This window comes from Coloeus monedula (assembly GCF_965178545.1).
Source record: "Coloeus monedula genome assembly, chromosome: 19".
Classification (NCBI taxonomy): domain Eukaryota; kingdom Metazoa; phylum Chordata; class Aves; order Passeriformes; family Corvidae; genus Coloeus; species Coloeus monedula.
The window spans coordinates 8295672-8322129 of NC_138799.1; the positions used below are offsets into that span (position 1 = coordinate 8295672).

The 26458-nt window shown below is 38.9% G+C and overlaps 1 protein-coding gene across 1 annotated transcript; it reads left to right on the top strand.

Annotated features, from left to right (window-relative positions):
• The first annotated feature begins 1423 nt into the window (after positions 1-1423).
• SUZ12 (SUZ12 polycomb repressive complex 2 subunit) lies at positions 1424-25613 on the top strand. Its single transcript, XM_082294326.1, has 16 exons — positions 1424-1824; positions 4602-4648; positions 4739-4803; positions 9588-9656; positions 11201-11250; positions 12491-12576; positions 13932-14163; positions 14910-15012; positions 16335-16440; positions 17161-17338; positions 20193-20284; positions 20738-20881; positions 21475-21632; positions 22238-22436; positions 22939-23018; positions 23344-25613. Exons 1-16 carry the CDS (start codon positions 1527-1529, stop codon positions 23687-23689), a joined length of 2253 nt encoding a protein of 750 aa, XP_082150452.1. The 5' UTR covers positions 1424-1526; the 3' UTR covers positions 23690-25613.
• The last annotated feature ends 845 nt before the right edge of the window (positions 25614-26458 follow it).

Sequence of the window (26458 nt, forward strand, 5' to 3'; positions counted from 1 at the left end):
CAGGTAAACCATCAATGTCTGATGAGGGAAGGAGGGGGAAAACAGATAAGAGAAGATCTTTCCAGAGCAAATATGGAAGATAAATAGTGCAGCAGAAAAAGCGAAAAGAGGGGAATAGTAGTCGACAAAGACTTGTTTATCTTAATGTTTGGGGTGTATATACATATATTTTCTTTAAACATAATAAGGTTAATAATGGACAATTGAGACATCACGTTAGAATCCCCCTCTATTGATAATGCAAGGTACATTTACAGCATGACTGACTTTGATACATCGTTTTCTTCTTAATATTTATCACTAAGTTCATTTTTCTTAACACTAGAAATTAGAAGATAAGCGGAGATGGTGGAGTCCCAGTACGACAGCTGGATCTGGTATCAGAATTCAAGGCTGTATTTCACACATAGACCATTCTTACCCTACCCTGTACAATTACCCCGGAGAAGTTTTGCAAAGGAAAGCAAACAGAATGGAACGGCTGCCGAAGCCTTTTGTGTATGAGCTGCCGCACTGCTGATAAGGACGTGATTAAATGGAGCCGCTGTTGCATTTCCCCACGGCGCGGCTGGACTCGGTGTTTTCTCACACACGAAGTGCTGCCCCGAGGGCCGGCCCCGGCCCCGAGCTCGGCGCTGCCGCAGCTGTCAGGGCTCCGGCCGCAGCCACAGCGGCATAACCTGCACTTCCCTGGGGACAGAGAAAGGTCTAAGGAACCCAGAAACACTTTACCTCAGAATTCAAGTCTCCCTGCACCTATGGGCAACTTCCTGTGCCATCCTCGGAGGAAACCTCACGGTTAGCTAAGGTTAAAGCTACGGGATAGCCGCAGGACCTCATGGCCGACCCAGTATAACCACTTCTACCACAAAACCGATACCGATTTATACCCGAACTTCTATTTTGACAAATTTAGCTCTTGAGCTGTGCGGGCAGCGGAGCGGCCACCCAGGCGAGAGGAGCATCAGCCACCTGTGCGGCCGCGGAGGCAACGGGAGGCGGCATGGGCAGCCCGGAGGAACGCGCAGAGCCGGGGCGGCACGGAGGGGGCGGGGGTCGGGGCAGCGCGGGGGCTCGGGCGGAGCGCTGGCGGCGGGGGGCGGGGGCGGGGTCCGGCGAGCGGCCCCTCAGGCCGGCGGGGCCCCCCCCGTCCCATCATGCCCCGCGCCGGAGCGCGAGCGGCGCTTTCCCGCGAATTCAGTTCAAAGGCGGGGGGTGGGGGGGCGCGCGCCGAGCGCGCGGACCAACCAAACGCTTCCAGAACCATCCGCGCGTCACGCGGGGGCGGGGCCGGTACTGGCCAATGGGGCGGCGCGGCGCCATTCCCGCGGCCAATGGGCGCGCGCGGGGGGCGGGCGCGCGGCGGCGGTCGGGCTCGGCGGCCGCGGCGCTGAGGGGAGCGGGGCGGAGGAGACTTGGCGGAGTTGGAGCGCGGCGCGTCCCCCCCGCCTCACGCACCCGCCCCTCCCGGCCCTGCCCGCCCCGCTCGGTCTCCGTCCAGCCGGGGCCCGCCCGGGGCCACCCCCATGGCTCCTCAGAAGCACGGTGGAGGAGCGGGGCCCAGCTCGGGCTCCGCTGGCGGCGGCGCCGCCGGAGGAGGAGGAGGAGGCGGCGGATTCGGGGGTTCCGCCGCGGCGGCGGCTCCCGGCGGCAAATCCGGCGGTGCCGCGGGCGGCGGCGGCGGCGGAGGAGGCAGTGGGTACTCGGGCGGCTCCTCGGCCTCCTCGGCAGCGGCGGCGGCGGCAGCGGCGCTGCCCCCGGTGAAGAAGCCGAAGATGGAGCAGATCCAGGCCGACCACGACCTCTTTCTTCAGGCCTTTGAGAGTGAGCACCGGGTCGCCGGAGGAAGTGGGGGCCGGGCCAGCGGGACCGGCCCGGGCCGCCGCGGAAAGGGCGGGAGGAGGAGGGGAGGGCTTTGGGGAGCAGGGGCTTCCGGGGGTAAACACGGTCGGGGGACAGAGGGGGGGAGGCGGGGGGCCGGCGGGGCCTGGACGGAAGCGCGGGGAGCGGGGCCGGTGTGCGGGAGGGCGGCGAGAGGCGCCCGGGGCCCGCGGGGCGGAGGGCGGGTGTGAGTGGGTGTGTGTGTGTGTGTGTGTGTGTCCGCGCCCACCGATGAACTTGGTTCTCAGTAGCACTTCCCATCAGGCTTTCGGGGCGGCTGGTTCCCTTCCCTCCTCCAGCAGCCCTTGGAGGCTCTGGGCAGTGAGGGGTGAGGGGGCCCTTTCCTCTTTGGCCTCTGCCGTTCGAGCTCGTTTCAGGGGCATGACGCGATTAAGACTTCACTGTACTTGGTTTTTCTTTGTCTGGCAATAATTTTCCTGTAGTCGAGGTTTCGTATTGGAAATTGACCTTTGCGACCCAGGCATCTCCCCTGTGGCAGTTCCAGATAGGAGGGGAATCCCCTTGAATGCACTAGAAAGTTGTTTGTGGAAATCTGGTGTAAAAGCACAGTGGAGCAGTACACTTAAATTGTACTAAAAGATTTCTGTGCAGTTGCCAGGCTTTGAACGGAATTTTTAATGCCCTACTTGAAGACATGATCCTGTTTTGGGATTGGTGCTGTCAATGCTCACACTTGCTGTAGACAGTGACAGTGTTGGAGTTTATGGTGTCTCGAATAATGTGTGGCCATTTGAGTCTCAGCCCTTTTAACAACACACTGTGTTCAGCAAATACTGTGCTGCAAATGGGTCAAGTGGCAAACTTAAGTTCTAAGAGCTTTTCTCAGTGTCAGTGCCCGAGGTGGAAAAAATTCTTCTGCCGTGGCTCAGTGTGTCAGATAAGGAAAGCACAGAGCTGTGGAGGTGGGGGTTAGGAGGAAGCTACAGTGTAGATGTACGTATTTATGTACGTATATGTTAACCCTGTAATGCAAATATCATGGGAAAACTGCAGTTAGTAAATACTGTGTTAAAAAAATCCTAACAGTGTACTATTGAATCACGTTCTTCCTGACTGTTTTTGTCCTTTTTCAGGGTCATATGCTAGGAAAAGATAAAAGACTTATTTTAAGCTTTTGCTGAGTAATACAGACTTGTGAAATGTATGTCTCTGCAGGTTGAAGAGTATTTCAGAATTTTTCCACTTGGGAAAACTAAAGTTGAAGCAGCAATGTGTTGCCTTTAAATTAAATTACATCCTTGTGAATGTTACTTAATGCTTTTATACATTAAGAAATTATAATTATGTCATGGGGGTTTTGAGACTAAAAAACCTGGGATGTGTTTTTCAAAGTTGTGACTACTCCGTATTTTCACTTTGTGGCAAAGTGCACATTTCTTAATTTCTTTCTTTTACCTTGATTTGAAAAATACAGATTTTATTATGATAATTTGCATTAAGCAGAATTTTACTGGCTTTCATCAGCCTTCTTAAAGGAAATACTGTGATCCTTTTAAGATTTCCTTCTCTATCAATAAAATACCTCTTTAATAATGGGTTCTATGGGGCCTTACGTTCATAACTGTAGAAATAAGGCTTAATAATATCTTTAAAAAGGGTAAAGGGTATAAAAAGCTGTCCTTTTCTACTTCTGACTGCAGAATTCCACACAATAAAGTTTCCAGCTATTTGAAATAAATGTTTCGCAGTCATATGAAAAAAAAAAATTGTATATTTCTTTTAAAATAAACGTTGTTTTCTTTTTGTGGGAATTGGAGTCAGTGTTACCAGCCTTAGCATGGTCATCAATACATTGACCATTCTTATTTCTCTCCACTTGATGTGTATTACCAAGTCATTTATAAGTTTCTTGCTGATGTTACTTAGTGAAGTTGGCTTTTATTTCAGTTTAAATAGGGTGTATTTCAGCTTAGTTTGGAATTCTTGTTAGAAATAACCTGATCCAGACAAAACCCTTCTTGTCATGATTTAACTGAATTGGTTAAAACTGAACCAAAGGTCCTCTTCTTGTCTGTAGGCAAGTCTTGATCCTTTGAACATTAGTTCTCGGACCTGTTTGAGGTGATGCTGTGCTTTAGTGTCCATTTTGTGAACAGCTGAATTATCTTCCCTCCTTTTGCACTTGGAAACAGTAGCTGCTTTACTAAAAACAACGTTAATTTCCCACCTTAGAATGATCTATAATGGATCATAGTCAACTGGCAGTCCCTATTCTTGTTTCAGTACCTGCTGCAAGTGACCTTGGTACTTGCCAGAACTGTAAAGCAGATACCAAATTGTCTGACTGTGTAAATGTATTGTGCTATTTTGGTATCATAGCAGATGTGTTCATCAAGTTCATGAAGAAAACTTGCCTGTATGACCATAGGTTGTGATACGTTGACGTATTTATTCTGCCCTTTCATGATACAAGGCCTGTAAGAAACACATTTTGTGGAAAGCAAGAGCAGTCAGAGTTGAGTTGTGACCCCAGATTTGTAGTACCTTAAACAAGAAATGGCTTTGTGTTGTAGAGTTGGTGAAGTAACCTTGCATGTAATAACCTGGAGTTACTTGGACGTTGTGATGCTTCACTTAATGACTTTTGTGATAATTGTTTCAAAGTAATCACCATACTAAGTTAGATACTTTTTTTCATTATAAGACTGTCTTTCTGGAGGTGTAAGTTACATTGGATAACATCTGTTCCTTTTTCTTAGAACCAACACAGATATACAGATTTCTACGCACCCGAAATCTAATAGCAGTGAGTAATTGGTTTTATCACTCCTTTACTTTGCACTTGTAGAAAATTCTAATTAAAGGATAACCATTGTCTATTTTTTCCCCCCTGCAGCCAATATTTTTGCACAGAACTCTCACTTACATGTCCCACAGAAACTCCCGAACAAATATCAAAAGGTAAAATTGTTTTTGTAAAGTAATCCTAAAATGTTCACCAAGTAGCACAAGTCCAAAAAACAGTGGAGGGTGATGTCCTATTTTCTTTTTGAAGAACATTAAAATGCATACTTCAGTGTACAGTTGATTTCTGAGACCTAGGAGATTTTTTGCAATGTTAAGTGTATGTGTAGCTTTATCCATGTGACTGCTGTTCATACTGGAAGTATTCAGATGTGGAAAACTATCTGCAGAATCCTAACTAATTCTCCTATGTTGGTTTTCTCTTTTGGAAGAGAACTTACTAAAAAAACCCAAACAAAACTGTATTACATCCCAACTCTTGTAATCAATGGTGCTTAATCATAATCATATGAAACATTGTATTTTAAACTGTAACCTAACCACTTGTTTTTGAAAAAACCAAAACCCAAATACAAAACTATTGGCTTTGTTAGTTAGTCATGAAAGAATCCAGTAATTATTTCTGTAGTTATTTTAAAAGCTGGAAAATAAAGGAGGTCTGTTTATAGTATTTTACCAGATCTCCAGCAAATACTTTAAAAAGGTTGCTTTGAACTGGATACACCTGAGAGATGGGCTTCAGTTTTGATACTGCAAAGTAGTCATTCCTGTTGTGTGAGGTGCTACAACTGCCTGTCAGTGGACCTGGAAACATAGAAACACCGCAGAGGGACAAGTGCAGTGTACATTATTTATTAGCAGAATCACAAGGCCCTTCCAGTTACTTCCCCTTCACTGAAAATCCTTTGTTACAGTTTAGATTTTTTTTTTTTTTTGTTACCTGAACATTTAGTTTAAAATATTTTAGCACCAAAGTTCTTATCGCTTGGAAACAGTTGCTGTGGGACTTAAGTACAACAAATATGCAACAAAATGTAATTATGCAGACAATTCTAATTTAAACTTTGTATTTATATCTAAGGGAAGTAATATCTGCATGATCTGTAGATCAATAGAATTTGCATACTTTTATTTAAATTAAAGGAGCTATTCATGGCATTGTTTGATCTCTTGGATATTGTTTAATGTTCTTGCTATGAGTTTTAATGCCACAATATAACTGCTTCTTAAAACTGAATCCATAACATACAACTTCAGATACTTAGGACAGGTAAGGATCAGGTTTGGGGTTTTTTTTAAAATTGAAGTTGTAGCTTACTTTTTCTTATGAAAGTTACCAAAATGAATTTTTTGCTTATTTTAGAGTGAGTCAGAGCAAAATTTAAAGAAATTATTTTCAGGGTGTCTTGTTTTTTGTGGTTTGGTTTTTTCTAACTAGAATTGTACTACAGGAAGTTCTTGCTTATAATTTAGATTAATTTATTATTGATTGAAATGTGTATGTTACTTGAAAGTGTTCTGTTGGATATCTGCTGTACTTGCTGGGAAGCAAGAGACAATTCTTTGCCTGTGCATTGTTATCCACTGTTCCAAAATTCCAGTTGATTCAGCTGCACAAGTAATGCTTGGTTTCTGTTGGAAATGTACTGATTTTTACCAGTTCCCTTAATGTTTTGTGTTAGAACTGTGAGTTTAGCTGGGAGATGTTCTAATAACAGACAGATTACAGCTGTTTCTCTCAATAGTTCTGACAATGCTGACTTACTAAAATCATGCTGGTAATTAGGTCTGGGAAGATCAAGTAAAATGTTTCGGTATGTTTTCTCTATAAAAACACAATAATGCAACGAAAGTGAGCAAGCATAGTTGAAAGGGAAAAAGCCAGAAAGTAATTGTGAAGTGTGTTCCCCCCTGGGTTCTCTCTACCCTTTCCATGCTCAGTTGGTACTGTGACCCTTCTCTTTCAGCATAGTTAAAACCACAGAAGTTGTAATTTAAAGGTAGTTTGGACTGAGAGATTGGCAAAAGAGTCTGAACTGCACTTCCCGTGGGGGTTAGCAGGATCCATGTTTGCTGATCTGTGCTGGTAAATACTTACAGATATCCACAAGATCTGAATCACTATTCTTCATTCAATAGAACTAGTTAAGATCTTGTTTTGGTGAAAAAGAGACTTTAGAAGAGGGAAAAGATCTGAACTAGAGAAGATCATCTTGAGGTTTATATTAAGAAAAATCTGTGTTCCTGGTTTCCGTATAGTGAAAATGTTAGTAGAGTTCTTTTGCAAAGAAGTCTCTTCTGGAACTGCATCACTATTAGCCTGCTTATGTGGACTACACACGTATATTAATTTATTCCCCTAGAACTCCTAAATGTTGCCATTTTTAAATTGCTGATAATTATTTTGATTGCCATTTCAGTAAACAGTTTATAAGTAAAATATAAAGAACTAATCTCCAAACTTTATAGAACTTACTTAAAGAACAACAGTAACTATAGCTCTGCATCTTTTACCTCCAGATCTATGATAGTCTGAGAAAAATGCCAGACAAATTTATCGCTTGGACGTAGGGAACTAAAACTGCATTTTTACGAGGAAATTATGTTTAATACATGTTTAATACTAAGAAAGTGTTTAGAAAGCCTAGAATGCTTAGATCATAGGAAAATGGTCATAAGGAATAGTTAATGGCCATGTGTCAATATGGGCTAAAAAGGTATTGAAGTTGTTGCTTATTGGAGAGGTGATGGGCTTTGGTCAGCTGATACTTGATGGAGAGCTGAACTGGGCTTTGTGTCTCTGGGTCTGTCTTCAGGTGTTAGTATATTAGACCAAATGATGGTGTTGGAAAGAAGTTACTAATTGTTAATAAAATTACTTCACATACAGTATTTGGTGACAGTATTCACATACAGTACTTGGATAAAGGAATAATTGGCAAAACAATGGCATGCTATGATGTGACTTCTAATACTTTGCTAATTATTACTTTCCTTGTCTGGAATAAGAGTGGGTGGAGAAAGGAATGCACAAGATGCACATACTTGTTACACAAGTAAATGCTGTCTTGAAAATCCTGAGTGTGAGGAATGGTTATTACAAGAACTTAATTTTGTCTGTTTTGCATGGAAACATGGTAACATAAATAGTAAGTAATTTTAAAGGAATTTCTGCTCTTACAAGTTAACTTCAAAGGCAAATGTTTTTTATCAGTTGCTATTTTTAGTTTTTCTGAAATATTTTTTTATTAGCAGGACTCTCATGTTTTGCCTAACCTGAGTCTAGATTTAGCAAAGGTTGTGCCACTGTTCTTTTTTGGATCAATAATGGTCACATGTTAAATACAAGTTGTGTCAGATGTTAGTATCTTTTATGGAAGATTGTTAACTTTCCCCCTTCTGGGATCATGTTTGTCTCTTAGCTGGTTTTTGGCTCGTATTCCAATCATGACATAACTTTGCTCTAAATCTGTTTTAAGCAATTCCTCAGTCTGCAGAAAGCCCTCTAAACTTACTGTTCTGCAGAACAGTGGCTGATTTTGATGAGCTGGAGCAAAGTGCACGCAGAGACATTTTTACCTTCGAATCTGAAACTTTTAACGAATTGCTCTGTGCCTAACGTCTCTTGATTTAAAGCTGAGGACAGCAATGGTCATTTTAATAATCCCATGTTTTAGTGTAGGTGAGTCAGTTCTTCAGTCTGTCATATGTGTGAATCTTGGGCTGAGTAGAGCTTTGAATCAGTTATTGTTTATTACACAAATCATAATTGTTTTTCTCCTTGTTATCTGAGTGCAGCCCTGTAGTTTTTGTTGCTCAGTGTTGCTGTTTAGTCACCACATGATGTGTAACTCAATCATTCACGAGCATTACGTGCTGACTGTGGACAGAGTGACTTCAGTGTTTCTTCAGTCAGGATATTTCTGTAGAGAAATGCTTCCCACTTCCCCAGAACACGGTGGTGTTGTTCCCTCTGCAAGAAACCCAGTGTTTGGCAACTGTTTTATGTTCTTCTTACTCCATTTTTCTAAGGTATAAATGTAAAGGAAAGATGCCGTCAGATTCTTGAGTTGTCACTGTAGTCAGGTGCAATTTTGTGGGCACCTAGAGCCAAGCATTAACTTGCCTTTAATGAAAAATAGAAAGACTGTTCTGTAATGCGTTGAATAACTTCTGCTCATGAGTGAGCTTTATTAAGCAATGAACGTGAAATTGTATGTATGGTAGAACAGGCTGAACATACGAGCATGAACAGACTGATGTCAGAATTACAGAGAGGAATGATTTGAAGTGATTATTCTCTGTGACATTTTTGTCATTGGTTGTCATCGTTCCCTGTTTCCTGTGAGTGTGCTCCAAAAGTACCTTCAAAATTCATTGCTCTTTGCATTGTGTCCATTTAATAGAAATGTGTTGAGAAGTGAGGTTTTGGGTTTTTAATTAGGCTTTTAACTCTTTTGTCCTACAAAGTTTTAAGTGTTTTTCATTATTATTATTATGACCAAGATTAAAATAGTAATGACTGAAGGGCTGTTGCGTCAATTCCTGGTATGTGTAAGTGTCACTAAAACAGGAAGATTTTCTTTGACAAAACTGAAATGTGGTTAAACATGTTCATTGCAAGGATTTCAATATGTTCTGTTAAATGAAACTTCTTATGAGCAGTAGGATTACGTTTACAAGGTCTGGGTTTAATTCCTTGTGTTATTTTTGATAGTGCTTGAGAAGCAGTTGTGTTGCTTATAACATGACCATGATACAAGGTCTGAAGAAGTATATATGTGTCTAAAGGGTGTTTCCTGAAGAGAAGGCTAAAATAGTATATATAGACAGTTTTAGATGGAAAACCAAGTCAGAGCTCAGGCTGAATAATTGTTTCTGCTGTTAGTTGCGGGTTATAGTGGCTGTGTAAAACTATTCTTTTTGCTTTTTCCTTGCAGGAAGACATTCAAAGTAGATGACATGTTATCAAAAGTAGAGAAAATGAAGGGAGAACAAGAATCTCACAGGTACTGTCCTGCTGTATATTTATGTGTGTGGGCACAAATGAGCACATGCACGGGCTAAATCAAAAGTACTTTCGACTGATCAAGTGCAAGTGATAAAGAGTTATTACTAGAAGCAAGGCACTTACTGTTTGAAATGTTGCTTCCAGAATCTTAAAATGTGTGTATGTATGCTGGTCACTTAACTTGGGGAAAAGCAGTATTGGGATAAACTTTCAGTATTTGTTGTGGCAGCTCTTAGAATGTGTATAGAAACTTAAAATAGGTATTTGCCTTAACTTTGTTTTTAAGAGTGTCAGTTGTGTCAGTAACTAATCTGTGTGCATTGGAATTAAAAGTAAAAAAATGAGGTGGATTTGGGAAAATACAACAAAGTTTTATTGCTTGGGGTTTATGTTGTTGTATACTTGCTGTTTTTAACCTTTTCCCACAGTGTTTGCAAATCATTAGACTACTGCAGAGGCAGCTGTGCTAGATACAGTGTAGTCTGAAACAAACATAAATTTTGTATTCTAAGAGGTTTTATGGATTTACCATGTATTATTTTTCTTAATTATATTTTGCTCCATGTATTGTTGTTAGTTGCTAGAGTATTGATTTATGTGTGTTGTTTTTTGTGCTTTCAAAACTATCCAAAATGTGCTTTAGGGTGGAAAAGTAACCTGGATGAATAATGCAAGTTGGTGTAGATATAGTCCTTTGAATGCTCAAGCTGTTGGGCACTTACATTGATCATCTCAGAGCTCTTGGGAATGTTTGTGTTAAAAAATAAGTGTGGAGTGTCAGGCTGTATCTGCCTGAGAAATGAAGGTGCGCAAAATTGTGTCTGGTGGTGTGGTGGGACAGATGATGTTTTGTTTAATGTGTATTTCAGAAATACTAAGTGGTTTTGAGACTGTTTTTAATCTAGGTTTATAAATACTTGCTTTAAACTGAAATGTGCTCTGAATTTTGCAATTTGAAGTAAGATGGGTCTATAGTCAGCAGAATAGGTTGTGAAACAAAACAGATGCAATTATTATTTTGATTGCATATGTTATGAATTATATGGACTTGATGTAACTGATAATCTTTATTTCTAAAGATGAAGGTTCCCCCTGCAGATTCTCATTACCAAGATTAAAATACTTGTTGGTTTGGTTTTGTTTTAATCTGTACCAAGCCCATGGTTCAGGGTGAAATTCTAGACAATTTCCACCAAAACTGAACTCTGTTGCTGATGAATGTCCAACAAATGTGTTTACCTGCTTGTGAAGGCAAGATCTCCTGTCTTCAGGCAGTGTTTTTCTACTGTAGTGTTAAATTTTTTTTTTTTTTTAGCATAGTAAGTCATAGAGTACCCAGAGAGAATGAGTCTGTAAAGAGAAAACTGGTGTTCAATTCTGCATCAACTGCAACTGCTGTATCCAGGCAGTTTCCAAGTTAAAAGGATGGACTGAATCATTAGAGTTCTGTACTGAACATCAGTGAAGTGGTAGCTGTGAGAAGAAAACACTTATTTATTCTAACATTTCCTTTTTTTTTTTTTTTTTTTTTTTCCTATTTAGCTTGTCTGCTCATTTGCAACTTACATTTACTGGCTTCTTCCATAAAAATGGTATGTTTGCCAATTCATTCATTACACTATTAATTTGTATAACACCTTTGAAATTAGTAGAGATACATGAGGGGAATATTTGAATGTTTTTAATCTCTGCTGTTTGGATGCAGGTTTTAATTTACTTGTTCAGCCTGTCTCATTAGTTATAATTCAGTAGTGCTTTAAAAATGTTGTACTGTAATGTGATGTTAAGAAGGTAAGCCTTCAGGGTTTTAGTCAGAACAGTGATTTTGAGAAATACTTTAAGTCATTATCCATTCAAACTGAAATAGACCTTGAGGAAAGTGATTCTTTCCTGAAGAATGTCATTTTCTGGGAGTGTGTCTTTGGTGTTTGAAGTAGCTTTAAAAAACCTCACAGCCATCAAATAGTTGGAAGATTCCATGCTAGTTTAAAATAGAAGTGTAAGAAAAAATTTTGTCAAGTCTAGAAATGAAGGGAAGGCCATGTCAATGATTATAAAAGCCATGGAAATAATAGTTTAGTGACTTGAAGTCATTCCATGGTGTCTTTCAAGCATGTGAGAATTTGCCTCTCAAAATCGGAATATCAGATTTCATCGACCAGAATGAAGAGTTCTATTGCTCTGAGAGCAAAAGCTGTTTGTCCATTAAAATAAAACAGTATTTCTAATTTTTTGGTTGGCATTGCTGATCACACTGCTGGCAGCAGCTACCTTGAAGATTCCAGGCTCTAGGAAATTTATTGTGCAGTCTCCGAAACCAAGTCTTAGTTTCTAAGACTTTTTTTTTCAGATTCTTTCGAGAGTCCTTTAGCAGCTATTGTGCATATATTTAACTTTGCATAATATTTGAGGTTGAAGGGGGATAATTTTGTTTTATTTTCCTATCTGATAGCATCTGGATCTTAAACTCAAATTTCAGGTTTGCAACCTGTAAAGAAAAAAATTGGAAAAAATAATTTGACTCCTCTGTAATTAGTGTATTCTGACTGTCCTTAAATCTACCCATAACATTTTTCTCTGTTATAAAACATAGCACACTTGCTCTTTTAAACTTTAAAGATCAGCTATGCCTTTTAATCTGTTAATATGAGAATAATTAGGATATATTCTCAAGTGGAAATTTGTAGTAAGTTTGGGGAGAGTTGAAACTAAGAATGTGGTTAAAGGTCTTTGTACCTGGGAGGTGCCTGTGGTTAAAAAGTAATTACAGATGGATTTAGATCGTTGAATAGATCTTCACTTTTTCAGAATTTAAAATACTTTTCTGTTTAGATAAGCCATCACAAAACTCAGAAAATGAACAAAATTCTGTAACTCTGGAAGTACTACTCGTGAAAGTTTGCCACAAGAAACGAAAGGTAAAAATTATTTCACAAACTATTTATATACATTAAAGCAAAATGTTTACCTGCTTCTGGAATATCCAGGTAACATTGCCATATAGTGATGCTGTATAGTTGAAATTAGTCTTTAAATTTAAGAACTAGTGTATTCAAGTTGTTTTCTATTGGATTTTGCACAGCTTTATGAGAAATGAGTTTTAAAAAGCATTTAACGTTGTTGATTGAATTAAGCTTGTAAATCACATCCACTCACTGTGAATTTCAGCCACTTCTGGTTTTACCTCAGTTTTTGTGTGTCACGTCATTAAACTGTTCATTTTGTTGTGATGTCCAGAGGCTTAAGTAAACCAGGCAATCACAAAATCATAAAGTAGTCTATGCCTTTTAGAGTTTAGGAGTAAAAAGGAACAAATTGTAATTGTTTTGAATTCCTCAGTCATCTGCCAACTCTTGTCTCTTTCCTTGCTTTTTCTGTACCTGTGTTTTTTATTTTGATCATTTCAATTATTGCAGGTTTTAGCTACCATGATTCATAAGCAATTTTATATTTATTTTTAAAGCATCTTTGAATTTGCTTGCAGTTTTAGCTGTGCTTATTTCACATCAGTTGGCAAATTATCTTCCCAACTATGAGAATATGGGAGGCTCAGTAATGCTTTAGGTTTTTACCAGAAAGGGAAAGATTTGCAGTCAGAACTATGTGTTCTTCCCTAAGAATGCTAGGCTGATTTGACATGTTTTTAAGAATTGATGTTGTTTCTAGCCAATTTTGTTAATTGTTACAGTATGGATAAATATGGTGAGATCAGGAGGTGCTGATTGTTATTCCAAATGTTTTGCTTCAAGCTTCATATTTAGGCCATCTTGTCTTGTTTTCCCAATTCTACACAATGTTCGATGATCTCTTTGAGAGGTACTGAATATAATAAATCCCAGATGAGTGCTTCTTTATCTCACAGATAGCACAAAGTGCACTTTGAAATATTGCAAGGAGAAGATAGGAAGCCCTTGAAATATATATATATATATATATATCCTAAACATTTAATTTCTTCAGGTAAACAGAATTAAATTAGTATTAATGACTGTTTAACAATCTAAGTGCCTCATGTTAGTGTTACTTTAATCACATAGAGAAAGATGGCTGCTGCCAGAAGGGGTTATAGAATGCCAATTTTATTTACACTTAAAAATATCTGGGTTTGCATTTAAAATCTGGGATTGCTCCAGATTTTTTTATTTATATCTGTTACAAGGCTTATTTTCAAAAGTTGGCAGAACAAGTACGATTAATAAATGACGTCAATTTAAATAATGTCTTTACTTTGAAGTCTAAAAACCCAAACCTTATCTTTCTTGTTTTGCTGCAGGATGTCAGTTGTCCGATAAGACAGGTTCCTACAGGTAAAAAGCAGGTGCCTTTAAACCCAGACCTCAGCCAAATAAAACCAGGCAACTTCCCATCACTTGCAGTTTCCAGCAATGAGTTTGAACCAAGCAACAGCCATATGGTGAAGTCTTACTCATTGTTATTCAGAGTCACTCGCCCAGGAAGGAGAGAATTTAATGGACTGATCAATGGCGAAACTAATGAAAACATTGGTAACTTCAACCTTTAAATCTGCTTTTGCAAGGTTTATCTTGTAAGCACGTATAGAGTCATCTTGATGTGCAGTGTAGGTGACGCTGTGACAAGGGCCAGTAATAACTGAGTGACTGAGCTTTTATTTGTTTGCAGTCTCTTTTTAGGGGCTGAAATTCAGCTGGTAGCTAGAAATTGTGCTTCTGGTTTTTGTAAATTTAACACCAGTTGTTACTAATGTAGTGATGAAGGTGTGAGGCAACACTGTTAAAAGGTGAATAGTGCAAGAGAGCCCTTTGGTCACTGAGAGTGTCATTATTCCTCTACCAACACTGACTCCCTGTAGGTGCTATCAGTATCTCTCAGCAAAACTAAATGACAAGCCAATAGAGAAAATACCCCAATAACAAATTTTTAAAAGCTATTTTCTTAATCTTACTGAGATGTGTTACAACACAAATGTTTCAGCCTTGGAAAGTGCATGTAGAATGAAAAACTTTCTCACTATTTTATAGCTACAAGAGGAGGAAGATCAAATCCCAACTTCTTTATGCTGACAGAATAATAGGATGAAACTATAAATACATGAGAACATACCTAAAATATGATTACTGTTAAGCTAAGTGCTCTTTCTATTGCATTGTCCTTCTTTATTGTATGGCACATCTGACACCATCAACAGCCATATTTGTGACTGCATAGAGACTGTTTGATCTTTTGAATCTGTGCTTATATAATGATTGAATACCATATTTCTTATGTGCAGATGTCAATGAGGAGCTTCCAGCTAGAAGAAAAAGAAACTCTTCAAATCGTGAAGATGGGGAAAAGACATTTGTAGCACAAATGACTGTTTTTGATAAAAACAGGTGATATTATTAAAAACAATTCTATTAATCATTAGAAGTTTGTTTGATAATAAACTTAATATGTTCTTTGTTACAGTGTAGGTTGTATTTGGCTGCATTTTAGTTGTTATTTACAGTAAGAACTTCAGCTTGTTATGTTTTTTTAAAAAACCTGCAGGTTTCATAACACATTTTATACTGAAACCCATTCAGTGATTATTGTAAATAATTCCCATCTGTGAACTTGAATATTGTCCTGTTAATTTGCATCTGTTTGTCTGTTCCTTGCCAGTTTTTGACAGATGTACTTTCTGGGGTTCTGTTAAAGATCAGTGACAGCATAATTTAAAAGAAAAACAAAGAAAAGGTCTCTGAAATACCCTTACTGCTTACATTCTGTTGCGTGCCATAATTTTCTCCATGCCCAGACCGTTGCTGATGTAGTCACAGGTCTCATTCTGCCAGCAGCTAGAGAGGACGTAAGTTCTCCATTACTACAGGACAATCAAATTGTTAAAATTGTAACAGGCTTACTCTGTCATGTAGTTTAGTTATTTATTATCATGATACTACTTAAAGTATTTCAAAGAAGGTGGAGTGGGGTGAACTCCTGTGTCAATAGCTCAGAGCACTCCAGATCTAGTTCAAAAGATAAGGACCAGACCATTTCCTGGGTGGACATTTTGGTTGTTTGGTTGGTTGTGCTGCAAAGGATCATAGTGCCAACAGCCAAAATACAGTACAATGAAAATAAGACCTCTTTCTGTGGCAAATGCAGGTCTCAGGTAAAGGTAGGTATTTAGATGATTTCTTTATCAATAAAAATGGAGCTTGAAGAAAAAGCTGCTTTAAACCAGCTCCAACTAATTCTGACAAAATGGTTATTTATCCAAATAGGGTTTTAGAAGTATATTTTGAGAAGAGTTTGGGTTTTGAAGAAATATCCTTTTCTAATATATATCTTAGAAGTCTTGACAATATTTTGTTCTTTTCTATTACTTAATTCTACTGGAGAACTTGAATATGCTAAACACAATAGAAACCATTAGATGGTTTTGTAGTGATGATAAGCAAGGACATTCTCAGACATGCTGTTGTATAAATGAGACTGATTTGCAGCAGAACCAAATCATGCATTAAAATGTTTATATGTTTGGTTTAGTCTTTAACATTTTTCTTTGTTATGGATGATGTTTGCCTAAGATTCAGACCTAGTCAAATAAATTTGCCTGAAAATACGCCTTTAGGTTCACGGAAATTTAGTTACTGTGAAATAGTGCATTTTAATAGGCATACAATAAAAAAGAGCTTTTTTGCACATAATGGGTGTTTTGTCTTGACAGACGCTTGCAACTTCTGGATGGGGAATATGAAGTGGCCATGCAGGAAATGGAAGAGTGTCCCATTAGCAAGAAAAGAGCAACATGGGAAACGATTCTGGATGGGAAGGTATGGATTGTTTTAGTGGCCAAGAGACCTGTCTTCACAGGAAATAATTCTCTTTGGAATGTATGGACATACATTTTAATTTAGCTCTCAGTTTAGAAAGCTTTGGCTACACTGGATCCTTAATACAAGTAGATGGCAACTACTGTAAGTATGGCAGCTGTTTCTTTTCAGTGACTTCTTAATTTCTGACCTAGAAAATCAAGCAGTTTAAATGCTATTCTAACAAGTTGGACATATCAAAAAGGACCAAACTGCAGAATATTTAAAGGGGAAGAAAGAGGAACCCAGACCTTTCACAGGTGTGATCTTATGTACATACCTTAAGAGAATGCTGATAAAATGTAGTGATGAAGAGGATGTATCAGTGTAGGAGGAAGGGTTGAGAAATTGTTGACTGAGGTGAATCAAGTCAGTGACTCTATGTACTTACATAGTCATGCTCACATGTCCTGGGAGAGTATGAGTTGTAAGTGATCGAAGAGAAGAGGATTCCAGATAGTTGCAGAGTATTTGTATCTCACCATGATCTTATAATTATGAAAAAAGCAGAGATGATCCAAATTATATAGTAAAAGTACAGTTATAGGCTCAAGTATCCTGACTAGCCTTTAACTGGATTAAAATAAATTACATCAGTCTACATTTTGTGAATATTTTCTCATTGTTTTTGTGAAGACACTTACTCTGCTGGGTTTTTTTTTTATTTCCCCCACTCTCCAGCGGTTGCCTCCATTTGAAACATTTTCTCAGGGACCTACGCTTCAGTTTACTCTTCGTTGGACAGGAGACACAAATGATAAGTCTACAGCTCCTATAGCTAAACCTCTTGCAACACGAAATTCTGAAAGCCTCTCTCAAGAAAACAAGCCCAATTCTGTTAAGCCTACTCAGACTATAGGTAAGCAAACTTTGGTTTTGCTGCTGAATAATCATTTGCTTAGCCCTTGTGTGCTTAGGGCTCATTGGTGCAGCTGCTTCAGGTAATTCTCAACAGGAAAAAGCAAAACTGAGTGGGCTTTGTTGTATCCTGTATTTTGTAAATTTTTTAAGGTTAAAAACTAAACATCAGGACAATATTGAAGTGATTATATACAATGCTGGTAAATCCTGCTGTGAAATACATTGGGAAAAATCCATCAGTAGGATTTTTGGGATTATCTTGTTTGCCCTACTCACTCCAGTTACTGTTCTGTAAGTTTCTGGATTTATAGGTGCCCTGGTTTCACGCGGAATACAGTTAATTCTCTTCTCAGTGGCTGGTATAGTGATGTGTTTTGGATTTAGGATGAGAATAATTTTGATAACGCTGATGTTTTAGTTGTTGCTAAGCAGTGTTTAGACTAAGTCAAGGACTTGGCAGCTTCTCACACCACCCCACCATCAAGGAGGCTAGGGGACACAAGGAGCTGGGAGAAGATACAGCTGGGAAAGCTGACCCAAGCTGTCCAGAGGGATATTCCAGAACGTATGGCTTCATGTTCAGTATAGAAACTAGAAGGAAAGTTAGCCTAGATGCCATTTTTATTTTTTCTCACTCCCAGTTGTTTGTGACTTTGGATTAGAACCTGGTGTTGGCAGGTAAAGCTCAAGGACATCTGGAAAACTTAAGTTGTACAGAGAACAAAGGCTGCACCTGTTGTTTCAACAGCTATGAACACATCTAGACTCTGGATTGGCAGCCAGTTCACTTCAGAGTAATCAGCATTTCCAAGCTTGTAACTAGATTGGGACTCAGATTAAGGAATCTTCTAGGTCCCTGTTGTAGAAGTGATTATCTGGAGTGCAGTGGTTCTGTCCCCGGGCTTAGTCTCTGGGGTGTTGCAGTGAGGCACTGCTAGTGAAGAGTTGATAGTGCTTTGGAGAACTTGTCCAAAATGGCATTTCAGTCTGAGTTTGGTGAAGTTTTGGAGCTGGAGTAGTGACAGCAAGGGAATTACTGTTATGAAAAAAGCACTGCTTTTCCAAACGTAGTTTTTATGCAGTTTTGTTGCAGTAAATGTTGAGAAATGTAATGGTGAGACTTCCTAAGAGTGGTGATTCTTTTAGAGCTTTAGTGTGATAAAAAAGTGAGAGCAAGAAGAATTTTACCCTACCTGTGCAGAAACCAATGTCTAGAATGATCCCTAATATCCTCAGCCAACCTACAGGCGTCTTTCTCTTTGGAAAGAGTACAAGAATATTTAAATAAGACTGATTTCTGTTTCCTGACCCGAGTATTTTACCTGAGCTAGGGACTGCAGACACTTGGGTTTCTTGCATTAGGATGAATGGCTGACAGTGCATACAAACATGAAGTAGTTCCAACAGAACCTGGGAGGTCTTCAAACGTTCGCTGTAGAAATTGTTCTGCTTTCTCTTTTCTTCCTTGTAGTAGGCTTCCTTGTGTTTTAGAGTTTCTTGGAGACCTGTATTGTAATTTGTTAGGCATGTTTTATCCTCAGACTTGCAAAAGAAATGAGAGCTGAGTTAACTAACTCTAGAAGGCGTGTGGTAGTTTACTGTGATAAATGTAGAGACAGTAGGAACGTGGCAAGACTGCATTGCTAATGTAAACCCGGAACCCACTTTTTCTTCCATCAGAAAAGCTAAATATTCCAGTAAATTGATAAAGTTACAGCCAGAGCACCCTTCCCAAATAGTACAGCCAACTCTTACATACAAACATATTGTAGTGTAATGTGCAGCATTGTAGGGTATTTATTATGGTTCTGCTGTTTGCAATGTCTGAATACCACAAGAGTGAAAACAGTAGGAAACTTCTATCAGAGATTCTGATAAAGACCCAGTACTTTCCCAATGGTACATAAATTTGGTGTTGTCATTTTACTTTGGCATATTTCCCAAGGCAGACCAGTGGAATAAAGACATCAAAGACTTTCTAAATATAGTAGCTTAAACTTTGCTGTAATTACAAAGTTCTGAAAGTAACTGAGCCATGGAATTGGGATTTCTCTGATGTGGTGCAGGCTAAAGTGTCAGACCTTCTGTCTTTTTTCGTACAGTAAGAAGATAAAATTTCCATTCTTCTCCAAAATACTAAATACAAAATAAGTGCATCTTCTAGAAGTTAGGTTTTCCCATCTTTTTCACAACTCAGAAGCAAGCAGGGTCATTATTTGGTTTCTCTTGAGGGCAGACTTATAAACCTGCTTAGTTATGTGGGGTTTCTCATTGTTTGTATGAAATCAAATACTATTACATAGATTAAACTGTACAGAAGAGATTCAGAAGCAACTGAGCAGTACCATTACACATGCAAATAGTAAGTGTTCAAGGGTTAAAGTTTCAGTTAAATATTTTGTGTGTTTACTTACATTTCTGCTGTCTGTTAAGAGACTGGTGGAACTTCTGAAATCGAATTTAAGTGATGTGTTTGAATGTAGCGGTCTGAAGCAGGGATGGTTTTAATTTCCCAGCCTCACCTGCTTTTAGCAATATATAAAGAATTCTCTGCTTAAATGGAGTAAGAAAAAGGTTACTTTTTACCTGACCATTTTTAAGTTCTTTGAAGGATTCTCCAACACTGGAGATAACCTTGTGTTAGAAGTGGGTTTGCCTGTAGGTTTGTGAAGGAAGCTGAACATCCAGACTTCCTTGCTGCTGGTAGGAGCTACTTATGTCAAAGGACAATTGAGTAGCCTGTTTCCTTCAGCAGCAGTGCTCTTCTCAGAACTTCCATACTTGGGTAAGAAACAATGTTTGTCTGTTCCTCTGCAGCAAAGAAATGTGTGTCTACATGTGGTTTTTTTCAGCTGTGAAAGAATCCTTGCCGACAGACCTTCAAACAAGAAAAGAGAGAGATGTTTTAAATGAACCTCGACAGAAGTTGCGAATATTTTACCAGGTATTGAAAATAATAATTGGAGGGAAAAACTAGAATCTAAATATTGTGTGGAATTAAAATGTTTGCTTGGGAGCTGGGTGGAAATTTCCATTTGCCCTTTTAGAGGATGCCTTAAAGAGTCTTAGATTCACAGACCGAAAGCCATTCCACAGACTACTCTTTCCAGAAGTATTTTAGGAAACTAATCTTCCTGGGGGCACATCTGATGTTCCGAAAGGCAAAGGACATTCCTTGTTAGACATCTGGAGGGAGACAGGTGGGTCTCCTATAGGAAAAAAAATTCTTGAAATACCAGTGTTTCAGTACACTGAGCTGATGTAGTGTTCCCAAGATCTAATTATTGCTGTCAAGGTCTCCTGTAATGATGTCCAACTTGGTTTTGGGGGTTGGAAGTTGATGAATGAAACTCATTTGGTGCTAATTCTGCTCTGCCTGTTCCTTTGTTTGCATCAGTTCCTTTACAACAACAACACGAGGCAGCAGACCGAGGCCCGCGACGACTTGCACTGCCCCTGGTGCACACTGAACTGTCGGAAACTCTATAGTTTACTCAAACATCTTAAACTCTGCCACAGCAGATTTATCTTTAATTATGTTGTAAGTAATTTTTTGTAGTTTAGCACTATGAAGCACTGTACAGTCTGTCACAGATACTACAAGAGCAGGGATTCTGTTTCCATCTTAGTAAGTTGTAGGACTGTATCTACAGGTTAGAAGCTGCTTTCTGTGAATGTTTTTGTGTTACGTGGAGGGGAAATATTGTGGGTTTGATTTTCTTTCTTTATATATATAAAAGTGCTGACCACTGGAGGCTGAATTCTGACTGTAGCTACTGCTTTTGCATCAATGTGCTCTTTGATGTGGAAAGCAATGTAATTAGGTTGGAAGTCTCTTGAAGCTCTAGGAAGTTCAGAAGTGTACTTGCTAGCAATCTTTTGCTGATATTTTCCTTAATTTTATAATTAGTTCTGGGTGGTTTTATGTAAAACAGTAAAATAGTACAGAGCAAGGAAGCTTTAGTATAATTTGCTTCTAGAGATTAAAAATTATTTGGGTGTTCTGAAAGGAAACTTGGAGCTATATCAGGTTATTGACAGGTGATATTTAAGGTATTCAGAATTTAAAGGTTACTTGTTTAAACCTCTTGATGCATTGTCATTACTGTCTGAGTATTTGCAATTGTGCTTCAGTATCATCCAAAAGGTGCTCGAATAGACGTGTCCATCAATGAGTGCTACGATGGCTCCTACGCAGGAAACCCCCAGGACATCCATCGCCAGCCCGGCTTCGCCTTCAGCCGCAACGGGCCCGTCAAAAGAACTCCAATCACACACATCCTGGTTTGCAGGTAGGGAGCTGGGAAGCAAGCTCTGTGTGGGGATCACAGAATCAGCTAGGCTGGGAAAGACCTTGGAGATCATCAAGTCCAACCTATGACCTAACACGATCAACTAATCCATGGCACTGCGTGCCACATCCAGTCTTCTTTAAACACCTCCAGGGACAGTCACTCCACCACTTCCCTGGGCAGCCCATTCCAGTGCCCAACCACGCTTTCTGCAAAGAATTTTTCAGCCTATAAACCAGATTTGTGAATCTGTAGGTGCATATACACAGTGCTAAATTTCACTGTTATGACTAACTAAAATGTAACTGAAGGATGATAATGTCACCCCTGATTTTTCTACGTTTTTCCAGATGAGATACCTATTCATAACAATGTAGCTCTCTTTAACTGCTGTACCCTAAATCTTTTCTTCCCCAGAAGGTGAAGTTGGAGGGTTGGGTCACGAGCTGTTGGGTTTTTAATGGGGATTATTTAATTGCTAGAGATTTCCCCCCTCCCAACATTTTGGCAAGCTAGAGCTTAAAATAATTTGTATTAATCACTGACAGTTCTCAGTATTTGCATCTCTGATGTGATGGTGACAGCAGTAATTTCTCCTTTGCCAGGCCAAAGCGCACAAAAGCAAGCATGTCCGAGTTCCTGGAGTCTGAGGACGGAGAGGTGGAGCAGCAGCGGACGTACAGCAGTGGGCACAATCGGCTCTACTTCCACAGCGACACCTGTCTGCCCCTCCGCCCCCAGGAGATGGAGGTGGACAGTGAGGATGAAAAGGACCCAGAATGGCTTCGGGAGAAAACCATTACTGTAATTATTCCATTTGTACTAAGTTATTTTAAGTGGATTGTGGTTTTTAAAAGATGATCTGCAGTTGTTTTAGGGAACAATGGGGCATATGTTGCAACATTTCTGCATTTTAAAAGCAGAAAATTTTGCTGGAAAACTGTTGATGGAAATAAATGGAATCAAAGTTTGTTTTTTCAAGTATGCCTTCAGTTTGCAAAGTTGGTTCAGTCCCCTTGTGTTCGAACAAGTTTTCGTTGTTTGTGGCTCCTTTTCTCCTTCAAAGAGGAGATGCTGAAATCAGGAGCACACAGTTTGGGCTATTTATAATAAGGATATAATTTATCATCACAAATCTCTACATGAAAAGACATTTTTTAAACTTTTTTGACTGCAGAACCTAAATTTTTTATATATATTTTTGTGTATAAGTTGAATTTTGGGTATGCTTTCACTACTTGGCAGCAGACATGCAGTTCTGATGGGTGTGTTTGTTTCTTTTCCTATCCTTCCTCCCAATCTCCAGCAAATTGAAGAATTTTCTGATGTTAACGAAGGAGAGAAAGAAGTGATGAAATTATGGAATCTTCATGTTATGAAGCACGGGTATGTTATTCTGCTTAGTTTTGATAGAAATAAATTATAGGATACAGTTGGTTGATCATTTTGCATTGCAATTCACTAAATACTTAAAATTTAGTTGTCTCAGTTGTTTTAGGAAAGGGTCATTAAAGGATAATTTGTAAAGCTTTTCAGAGTTTAAGCTTTTAAAGAAGTTCTTGTGCCTAGTTGCCTTTGGGTTTTGAAAAGAAAAAATATTGGACTCTGTAGTAGCTGCTCTCTGCAGTTACATTGATAAATCATGTTGTAGAGTATCTTTTTGTTTTTGAAGATGTTCTACTTGCATAATGACAGTTTTCTTATTTGACAGGTTTATTGCTGACAATCAAATGAATCATGCCTGTATGCTGTTTGTTGAAAATTATGGACAAAAAATCATTAAGAAGAACTTGTGTCGAAACTTTATGCTCCACCTGGTCAGCATGCATGACTTTAACCTCATCAGCATCATGTCCATAGACAAAGCTGTGGCTAGGCTCCGAGAGATGCAGCAGAAGTTGGAGAAAGGAGAATCGGCCTCCGCGACGGACGAGGAATCTTCCGAGGAACAAAGTGGGACAGCAAATGGATACAGTGAAAATACCATGAGAGAGAGGATTTCAGAAGTGGAAAGCATCTCAGGTGTCACAAAACAGAGCAAGAAGCAGAAGCTCTGAAGTCAAAAGTCAATTGTCATTCAACGGACAAGCATTGAAGTGACATTCTAGGGTGCATGAGCTCTATAAAGAATTACACACAGAAATACAGAGATTCCAAACAGGCACTGCTGGATGGAAATAAATGATTTCAACAAGGATATTGTTTAAACAGGGTTTTTATTCAGTTACTTATGCAAGTACTACATGTATATTGGTTTTGGTGATGTAATGACAATATTCTAAGAGTCTGAGCATGAAGAGCAATATAAAAATCTTTTTGTAATTTTAGTGTAATTAGTGTCTTAAGAACTTTATGGAATTTACGTAATTTAAGTATATGTAAAACCGTTTTTATATTAAGATTTTTGCATCTGTATCTGGCTGTTTTTCCTACCATGAAGTTGTGAAACATTAGGGAAAGGGGATTGGGATACAGTTTCTGCTTTTCTTATTTAGAAATTCTCCAGTTAGCTTTTTGTGAAAATAGCGTCTGACTATTTACAGTTTAACCTTGATCCTTGTATTTGAAATCATTTATCAATTGATCATGTTACAAATCAATTTTTTTTACACTAAAAATTATCAGAGTTGGCAAACTTAGCACTTCCTTTGTCTTGTGCCTGTTTGGAAAAGATCTTGGCTTTTCACGTTCCAGACACAGTGAAGTACCACCTTGGCTTTTTGAGGTTAACCAGCAGTTTGGGTTTCGTGGATAATTCTGATGTATTGATCGCCCAGTGTACCATTTTAAACTTGAACATTTAGCTCCTTTAGATTTTTATTACACATTTACACAGCTACAGAAAGGATTTGGGTGCAGCCCCTCATGTCTGGGGTCGCCCGTCCTGGGGTGCCATGCTAAGGCCGGAGCCTCATGTCCATCTGCAGGCGCTGTGTTGCCAACTTCCCGGGAAGTTCTTGCCTCAGCACAGACTGCAAGGCCAGGCCATGGGTTTAGCTTTGGCTTTCGAGATGCCACTCTTGAGGGAAAAATGCACTGTAAAATTGGACCAGAAAATGTGTTGCACTTCTTATGTAAGTATTCTGTGATGTATTGTATTCAATACAGATACTAAGATGCTGACTAAACTATATTTGAGCAGTTTTGCACTGCTGTTAACACATTTTATGCATACGTTTACAGATTTTTTCCAATGGAAAGTGGTTTCACTACTGGTACAGTATCAGCACCGAAGGGTTTTATTCCAGCAAGCACTGTGGTTGAGTGACATCACCTCAATTTTTTATTATCCTTAAAATATTTCATTTTTCATATTCTTTATTTATAAAGGAACAATGCTGCTGTAAATACAGGTATTTTTTGTTTTTTATTTCATTCCATCACCATGAGATGCAGTTCCCTATTTGTTGAAGGGGTATATAAGCTTTCTAATGGTGTCTTCAGAAATTTATAAAATGTAAATACTGATTTTGATGGTCCTTAAGATGTGTTTAACTGTGAGACTATTTAACTAATGGTGTGGATGTGATTTGTCATCCAGTATTAAGTTCTTAGTCACTGATTTTGTGTACAAAATAGGAAAGAGGGAAAACTGCAGCTTTTCATTACAAACTTCATGAATTGCCAGCTCTCTGAGTTTCAGCAAACTCTAATTATGCCTCTGGATAGTACATCATGCATTTCTCTCTGGCTTTAATTTGCTAAAGCTGTGCACATATGTAAAAAAATAGATTATTTTAGGGGAGAAGTAGTTCTAGAATTATTGCTTATGTCATTTCTTAAGCAGTTATGCTCTTAATGCTTAAAAGAAGGCTAGCATTGTTTGCACAAAAAGTTGGTGATCCCCCCAAAATAGTAATGAAATTACTTCTGTTCAGTAAACTTTGTATGTCATGTCAATTTATAATAAAAGCTGAAAAAATCCCCTTGTTTTCTATTTATAAAGATGCCTTTTCTATTTGTACCTTTGAAGATGCCATGTAAGCTGGTTAAAAAGAATTTGAACGGTACAGTAGATGTAAAAACAAAAAAAAAAAACCCTCCCCCCATCCAAAAAAAAAAAACCCCAAAACAAGTTAAGCTGTTTAAATGAACCATTGTTTTTCATTAAATGTTTTATTTGAAATCAGCTTTTGTACATGAAGTTCAGTAATACAAAATTTGCCATGATGGGTGTCCAGTCATTCCATGTGCAGAGACCTCAAGCAGCACCTGTGTAAATTCTTTGCATGACTTTTAAAATTTGGATATGTGTTCTTCCTTTGCCAGATTGTTACAGCTCTATTTAAGGTATCTCCATAAATTTCCAGGGTTTTAGCCAGATTTTAGTAACTTTCATTCTCCTTTCTTGGGGTAGAGCTGAATACCTGAGATAGATGTGCAAGTTGTACTTTACTGTGCAGAACTGCAATTTATAGAAGTGCAAGTGACACATACCACTTGTGTTGGCAGTAACAGAACTAAGATGTGATTTTACATGCAAGTGGCTAATTTTTCAGACATTTTTTAAAGTATTTGGCTTATATGAAGTCAAGTTTAAATTGGTGTCAGTTGAAAACCCCATTCATCTGGGACTGCAGAGGATGGATGCTCCAGGTACTGTGGGACAAAACAAGTCAGGAATTGCATTGCTTGGCCAAGTAGTGACTGTGGAATGGCAGCCACTGGAAACCTTTTTCCATGTTAGGATTCAGATCCTGAAATGCAGGATGTGCCAGCTGGGCTCTGCAAACTACCTTAGGCTGCCATTGAGCTGTGTGTTCTTGTCTCTAACATTGTCCAGATTCTCCTAATCTGGCCCTCAGCGTGCTCACGGAAGGTTTTAA

Bases quoted from the DNA above. Each gene is read 5' to 3' on its own strand.
- SUZ12 (XM_082294326.1), top strand. From the start codon at position 1,527: ATGGCTCCTCAGAAGCACGGTGGAGGAGCGGGGCCCAGCTCGGGCTCC. The intron at 20,882-21,474 runs GTAAGTAATTTT...ATTGTGCTTCAG, and splicing joins GATTTATCTTTAATTATGTT to TATCATCCAAAAGGTGCTCG. The intron at 22,437-22,938 runs GTAATTATTCCA...CCCAATCTCCAG, and splicing joins TTCGGGAGAAAACCATTACT to CAAATTGAAGAATTTTCTGA.